The following is a 7,524-nucleotide window of genomic DNA, read 5'->3' as shown; positions in this document are numbered from 1 at the left end:
AGCCTAAGACAGAATATCTTGAATGTCTATTTTAGTAATTAAAGCATTTTTAACAATACTCAAGCTGCGTTAAGTTTTCTTTCCTAATGTTGCTGTTGGCTTGCCTCTCTTTCCTGGGCTGGGAGAACCCACAAGAAACACCCTTTATTAAATAAAGTACCAAGAATGGGGGAGGGAGGAGGGTACAAGAAACAAGAGACAGATTTTTTTAATATATATATATATGTCTGTTGTTTCCTGTATATATAATATTTTTAATTATTTTATAAAATTTATATATTTTTTTAAGAAATGTCTTGAGTTGACACTCTTCTGCTATAAATTGTCCCTCGTTTTTGAGTCCAGGAAGTGGTTAAGAACAGAGCAGCGACTTTAACAGCCTCAGCCATCGTGGTGGGGAACACTGAACGTGGCCAAGCAGCCCAGGTTGCAGCTGGCACTGCAGCACTAGAAAGATCCCACTCAGCACTGCACCCATTAAGAGATGAGACAAACTGCTCTTTCCACTTCACTCTTCACTGCAAAAGGCCCAAGTTAGAAGCACCYGTAAAGATAGTTCCGTAGCTGAAGATGCTGTGGTACCCTAGGAAGAGAAGCCACATCCTCTTGAGAAGAGCAAGCCGTGGAGACAGAAATTCTGTATAAGCCATGGAGGGTGCAAAACACAGCTCAATCCTCACTTTTATTGTTAAATCAAAATAACACCTTCCAAAGAATGAAGTTGGCCATAGTCCTTGTAGAGGCRATGCATTCACTGACAAACTGCAGTTCCAAAGTGACAAGAGATCACTTACTGGCAAAAGCCATGATTTGCTCCTAAAAAGAGGAGAGAAAAAAATATAAATTGATAATAAACATATGCTCTAGAAAGTAGCTATAGTCCCTTTCCCCTATGGACAACACTTCTTTCTCAGCCTTTTTAGTCAAGTGCAGACAGAGCAACTCTCCCTCTATACGAGGGAAGAGTCACAGCATTCCTTTCTCTTTCCTGAGMAGCACAAATCCAGGGTTGCTGCCAGGCTCGGTGCTCACACCAGTTTCTGCTTTGAACAAAGAAACAGAAAATAAGCCCAGAGCACTGCAGCAGCCACGTACTGCTCTCCTTTAGTGCCAGCCCCCTTTTGAGGGGTAGCTACTGAGCTCTGAGGAAAAGACTGCTCTTCCATTCACCTTGTGTCACTGTGGCACGACTCCCAGACAACGTACCGGCTGCATCTAATACAAGTGATACCTGACTGGGGGAATAAAAGGCAGACCAGGACTGAGGAGTCTTGCTTGAGGGTACCTACATGTTCCGAGAGCAGGTGGCTTAATGAATATTGTAGAATCACAGCAATTAGGTCAAAGCTGTGTGGAAATTAGGCAGCAACGCTACAAACAGGAAAAAAAAGAGGACTTGTGTTTATGATTGAACTTCCTTGCCAAGCCTTTCCACTGGAAACCTTCACGAGACTCACRCTTCAGCCACAGAGAACAATTTAGCAGGACAAATAACAGAGAAGCAGATGGTGAGTGTTGCTGCACGCTAGCTCCGAGCTTGGTCTTCACTGTTTTCCACAGCATTGCTTTTTCATAGAACTGTATTTCTGGAATGCACATCAAGGATCCAAATTGTCACTTCTAATGTGAAATGACCTCTCCCTAAGACAACTGAAGTTTGCCTTAATGTGGACAGAGGTGAACAGCCCATCTCTAGTCCCTGTTCTTCGTGAGCACCAATTAATGCAGTAAGGCTCCCTCCCTTTCTCCTGCTGAAGTGTTTCTACAGCATACAAATCAACGCCTTGCCAGGCAGAAAGAGGACAGGTAAAAAGAAAAATCACTGTCAGGCAGGATGCAGAGAACAKACGCTCTGACCCCAAGCCTGTCCCTGCACTGCACCAGAAACCCCCAACAACTGAGCCATGGGTTATTCAGGAGCTCCTTAGGCTCATTCTAGACACAAAACCTCACTTTAAACAAGCCAACATTCTCCAACCAAAATGTTTCAGTAAAAGCAAAAAAAAAAAAACCACCCTCATCCATTTGTGCTGATTTAAAGTGTAATGTGGAATTTTTTGCACAGCCCTCACCAAGGTCAGACTCCTACCTTGAGCGGTGGCAGGGCGTTTGTGGCTTGCAGTCCCCACGTCCTCAGCAGCACCACGGGCGCCAGCCTGGTGGAGTAGAGCCTCTTCAGCGCRTCAGTAGCGGCCAGCAAGGAGAGGTTGTGCCTCTGTCGCGCGGTCTCAAACTTCAACAGATGTTTCAAGGAGCCTGGAAAAGACACGTGCCCCTACTGAAATTAAACTGCCACAAACAGTGCTCCTTATCTATATCGCAGCCTCCACAGACATCTGAAACATACAGAATAGATAAGGTTCATCTTAATAAAGATGTCACTCAGCTCATCTTCATTTCATCTCTTTATCACCTAGCAGAACTGTTTCTTTTTTAGCAGCTTTGAGATTTTGGGGGTGGAAACTGCAGGCAACRATCTAAGTGTTCACAGCCAAATGGAGATGGGAACAGTTTTGCTTCTGGGGTGCTCGTGCAAGTCAAGCACAAGGGACTCCATACGGTTCAGACACCAACAAGTTCGCCCTGATGCCAGCAGCAAATGCCTGGGAGACGAACAATCCTAAGGATCTCAGTGCTGCTCGCTTGCCTTGGATCCTTACCCAGGTCTTGGCCGTCAAAGGCTGCTGCGCTGAGGTGCTGCGCTAAACACGACACGTCACCAAAGCCCAGGTTTACACCTTGTCCTGCAAGTGGGTGGACTCTGTGTGCTGCATCCCTAGAGCAAGAGAGGAGAAAGTTATATCCCTTCTGGAAGAAAGCCAAAACATCCCCAATTTCCTTGGCTGACAAGCTCCAGAGGGGATGGGTAGAGCACTTCCCACCTCTGCAACGAGCTGCACCTTCCAGCGCTGTCTCCAGCACCTGCGCATTGAACTGGTTCTGACTTGCTCTATTTGCAGAAAGCCAGATCAGGCATGGGACAGGCCTTGGTATTTTTGTAACTGACACTGCCACCACAAGAACGTCACAAGCCTATTTTATAAACACAAGTGAGCGGCCACCACCAACACGAGTGAGAACCGAGGCATTGAGGGAAAGACTCTGTCACGTGCAGGCTGATCTGCAAAGGACAAGGCCAGACTCACTGATGAGGGATTCCAAATTAAAGAAACAAGCTGAAATGTGGGCATGAAATGTAAGAATGTGCTCTTATCCATTACCAAGGCATGAAGCAGAGGCTAACAATGTGGCATCTCAGTTGAAAGCAATGAAGAATGAAAAAGATGAGCTATTTTCCTCTCTGTAGACTACTGCACAAGAGCCTATGACATCCCATCAGGAACAATCTGTAAATTTTGTCCTTTGTGCTCAAGAAATGTGAAACCTCTACCCGGTACAGCAAACGGCTGCCACATTGTTTGGGGAAGTAAAGCTTCATCATGAGGTAGTGATTATTCTGCTGGACTGAACCASCCAGAAAAGGAAGATTATTATCTCCCAGTTTACATCAATAGCACGCAAGGGAATGGTAGCTACTCAGACAACAGGACTTTGTTCACACAAGCAAATGATACAAACTAGTCCTGGATAAGCACAGAATGRTTAAGGTTGAAAAGGACCTCTAGAGATSACCTAGCCCAACTCCCCTGCTCCAGCAGGGACAGGGACACCTGGAGCACGTGGCACAGGGTYGCATGTCAGCCTGAAATCAGGAGTGTTTCTCTAACCACCTGAGGTGTTAAATGGGAAAAGAAACGCCAGGGGCTGCAGCACCASACATGCTCCACTAACAGCTGCACCGCTCACCCATGCAAAGGCTGCGGGGGGACCTACCCGATGAGGGCCACGCGGTGCTGGACGTACTGCGTCGCGTGCCCCACTCCAAGCGGGAACAGGGCTCGGCTCTCGGGATCCACCTTGGCTACGCTGGGGGGCAGCTGGCGGACCGCAGATCCCGAAGGCCTCAGGACTGAAATAGCAGATCGAAACATGGCCCCRGCAGCGTCAATGAAATCTGTGTGGTTTATGTTGCTCCACTGAAGCCAAAGAAATAAAGCTTTAGATTTTGCCCCTAAACTGGACATATACAAGAATCTGAGCTAGCTCCAAATACTGAATTTCAACCACTGAGACAAAACTAGGTATGAGCACATACTGTCTTCTGCTGTGACATGCGGAACTGGCTTAGTTCAGTTATAAAGAATTATCCTTTCTTCACTGAATGCCTTTCCAACCACCCKCTCCATAGGAAGGAACATGAGATCCATCTCTCCCACTGCAATTCTTTAAGCTGTAGGATTCTATCACATTTCTCGTATTTGCAGCAAAGTCRGTCTCATATTTACCGCAAGGCTGATACTCACAAAGGCAGAGTTGATGCTGTCCACAAAACGTTCCTCATCCATAGCGAGCAGTTGTGAGGCATGCTCATGGGATGTAGACCACACCAGAGAGCTGGCAGTGTCAGAGAGCTAATTAAGAAAACCTCAAGGGTCAGGATCAAGAGAAAAGGAAACAAAATCCCCACCCAACACAAGAACTTCCCCAATCCCCTTCCCACAGCAATCCACCTGCACGTTACTTTTTCAAGCCACGTGGCTACAACTGGGAAACACCATGGACAAAATGAGTTGGCAGAAGCAAAATCAAAAGTTATACATGAAAAGTACACGGCAAACTCTTAAAAGACAGAACCAACATAGCAAGGCACACATAGAAGCGAAGTAACTAGAAAGGAATGGACTAAAAAGTAAAAATGCAGAGGTCACTTACCGGGAGAAGTGCAATTGGCCCCGTGGGAAGGAACCTCTGCCACGCTACGTTATTGTCCGTGGCCTAGAGCAGGAGGAACAAGGAGACAGGTAAGAACTAGTGAGTAGGTGCCCCCTCTTTAAGCTGTTGCACTGCTTGGGAAAGRGCCAGTTTGCAGAATCTCACCTCAGACAGGTGAAGAGTGGCCACCACAGCGGACTGGTCGTACTGATGCTCAATGTTCTGAATTTCAGCTTCCTTCCGGACCACAGAGTTATGGCCATCTGCACCGATCTGCAACCCCAGATACAAGGCAGCTTCACCCACTGCTCCTAAGAAAGCTGGGATTCCAGCCCACAGGCCTCACTGTCTACAGACATATTTTTATTTATTTAATAAAAATTAATAAGACTCTTCCAAACCCAGAAAACACGGCCCTTCCTGCTCTTGTCCCATTCAGTTCTCTGCAACTTTTTGCACCAGCTGCAGAGAACACGACGCACCGTGTGTCTCTGGGCACCCCTGACAGAGGCAGCCACTCGCCCCCCTGCTCAAGCTCTCCAYGTGGCTGGAACGGAACCAGAACCAAACCCAGCGGAGAAGACTTGGGCCAGAGATGATGCCTGAGCACCAGAAATAGGCAATGTAGTTACCAGCAGCTTGGTCTGAAGTCTGCGGCCATCAGCTAACTCGATTTGGACCCAGGGGCTCGTGTCAGAGCCGTGCTGGGGAAGGGGCCAGGTGTAGCCCACCGCTCTGCTCCGGTAGAAGACCTCCACCCGCTCTGAAAGGAGCACAGAGCACCAGTCACAGCACGATACAGACGTAAATAAAGGGCATATCACAGCCAAAGGCTACGTGTGCCTTCACAGCAGCCTAAAACAATTTTCAGGACATCCAGCAAAAATGAATCTGGCCAACCTCACAGCYCTGCAAAGACTGCACCGCATGCAGAACTACATGTCTTTTTGTTACCTCTCTGCTTTTGTGAAACAATGCTCTGGAGACGCTCACGGGCCACAGGACAGATCCCCCCTCCCGCCATTGGAGACGCTGCCTGGCTCTCGGGTACTTGTTACACGGGCTTTCTTTCTTCCTCTTGTAACTTGGCACTGGCGCAAGGCAAATGCCTGAAAGCTCTGCAGGAACTTGAGTATTAAAGAGCTTGTCTGTTACCTGCTACCGCATCCAGCTGCCTCGTGAGCGCAGCCATAATGACATCGTTCTCCACGATGTAACCCATGTCATCCAAGTTGTCCTTCTCAAAGGTGATCATGGCTTCCGAGCAAGCATCCCACACCTATGAAKTAAAAATATAACGCGGTACATAAAGCTATAGGGCAAATAAAGGCTGCTATTTCAGGGCTTTCAATGAATTCATCATAACACCGTAAGGAAGCAGGCAAGCTACAAATACAGAACTAGAGAAAATGTCCCAAACTACTGTCCATTTCCAGCTATTTAGGCAAGTCATACAATTCCTTTCATAAAATGATCTATATCTATCCCAAAAACTAATTGCAAAGACAAAAAGAAAGTCTTTCATCCCTACTTCCTGTTACACAATTAACACCTAACATCTTTACTCCCAAAACACCCGTTATTTTTGTTTTTCCTCATTAGTTCCCCTGCATCCACATCTACAGTTTCCACTGGAATCAACCTTTCACCCTCTAACTTCCACACTTTGGGAACATGCATTTCCGAGAAGGCTGCCCCCACCCCCAAAGAAGTGACAGGAATCAGAAGCAGCACAACCTGCCTTTTGCCAAAGTAATGCACTTTGGAGCATTAGTCTAAGCACTGCTGAGAACACAAAATTAGCCAGACACAAGGAATATCTGTAGTCATAATTAGGGCACCTGCATTCGTCTAAACGATTTGCATCTCAGGCTGCAGATGTGATCCCAGGCACCAAAACCTAAAAGAGAAAGGACAGGAGCGCGTGGGGATGGAGGCTGAGACCTCCCAAAGCYCAATGGTCACTCGGAGGCCCCTCCMGGGCTACCAGCAGTAACTTCTTGCCAGGTCTCCACAACTGCCTGGCCCTGCCGGGGTGCGTTCACAGCTCCGGCACCACCTTGTCCTGCAAAACGCAAAACTGATGGAAAAGACACGCCAGGTTTCCAGGGGCTACCGCTGCAACACGCGTGGTCAGTCCCCACTGCCCCAGCAGCTGGCAGTAAAACAGAAGGGCAAATTCATGGCGAGATCCTTGTTCCAACCCTCCCCTTCTCCATGAGGGATCAGCATTCAAATCTGTCTTTGAAAAGAAAACCCACCTGGAAAAGGGAGCTGCTATAGGACACTGAGGACGGGGAAAACACAAACCCATCTTGTGAAGTGCGTGTTCCAGGTGCTGGAGAGAGCAGCTTGGGAGCTCGGGCCTAATGCCACAACCCTGACGAAGACGCCAGAGCGTGGATACCTGCTCACTAGAAAAGCATCCCCGATTTAACATCCCCGATTCAGTATGTACAATGCTGAGAGAAAACACCGCATGCCCGGGGTACGCCCGGGACGCAGGCCCGGTTTAAGCCGGTGGAACGAGGCTCCAAGCGGCGGGCGCGGCGCGGCGCGGGGCACGGCCGTACTCACTGCCCAGGAGCGCGGCGGAGCCGGGCGACACGGAGCTCACGCGGTTGCTGTAGGCGGCGGGCGGGCGGCCGGGCTCCCTCCTGCCGCGGGCCTCCAGCAGGGCGATCCTCCTCCCGCCGAGCCGGGGCTCGTGCCCTGCGGGGGGCACGTTCCCGCCTCACCGCGGCGCCCCGC

General features: G+C 48.8%; 1 protein-coding gene across 1 annotated transcript in view; it reads right to left on the bottom strand.

The window, feature by feature from the left end:
- Positions 1-412: 412 nt before the first annotated feature.
- The window catches only part of COQ6 (coenzyme Q6, monooxygenase), an 8,253-nt gene continuing 1,141 nt past the window's right edge, over positions 413-7,524 (bottom strand). Inside the window, exons 2-12 of the mRNA XM_026051856.1 lie at positions 7,351-7,485; positions 6,615-6,673; positions 5,929-6,052; positions 5,406-5,536; positions 4,939-5,046; positions 4,774-4,836; positions 4,365-4,472; positions 3,835-4,037; positions 2,661-2,776; positions 2,090-2,256; positions 413-816 (exon numbers count right to left, since the gene is read on the bottom strand). Of these exons, the coding sequence (XP_025907641.1) occupies positions 787-816; positions 2,090-2,256; positions 2,661-2,776; positions 3,835-4,037; positions 4,365-4,472; positions 4,774-4,836; positions 4,939-5,046; positions 5,406-5,536; positions 5,929-6,052; positions 6,615-6,673; positions 7,351-7,485 (1,244 nt within the window). The 3' untranslated portion in view covers positions 413-786. The remainder of the gene's footprint in view (positions 817-2,089; positions 2,257-2,660; positions 2,777-3,834; positions 4,038-4,364; positions 4,473-4,773; positions 4,837-4,938; positions 5,047-5,405; positions 5,537-5,928; positions 6,053-6,614; positions 6,674-7,350; positions 7,486-7,524) is intronic.

The sequence above is a fragment of the Nothoprocta perdicaria genome, unplaced genomic scaffold, assembly GCF_003342845.1.
Source record: "Nothoprocta perdicaria isolate Ctin4 unplaced genomic scaffold, notPer1 scaffold_8, whole genome shotgun sequence".
In the NCBI taxonomy this organism is placed as follows: Eukaryota; Metazoa; Chordata; class Aves; order Tinamiformes; family Tinamidae; genus Nothoprocta; species Nothoprocta perdicaria.
The sequence above is the reverse complement of the archived record's forward strand: the minus strand, read 5'-3'. Positions and strand labels throughout refer to the sequence as shown.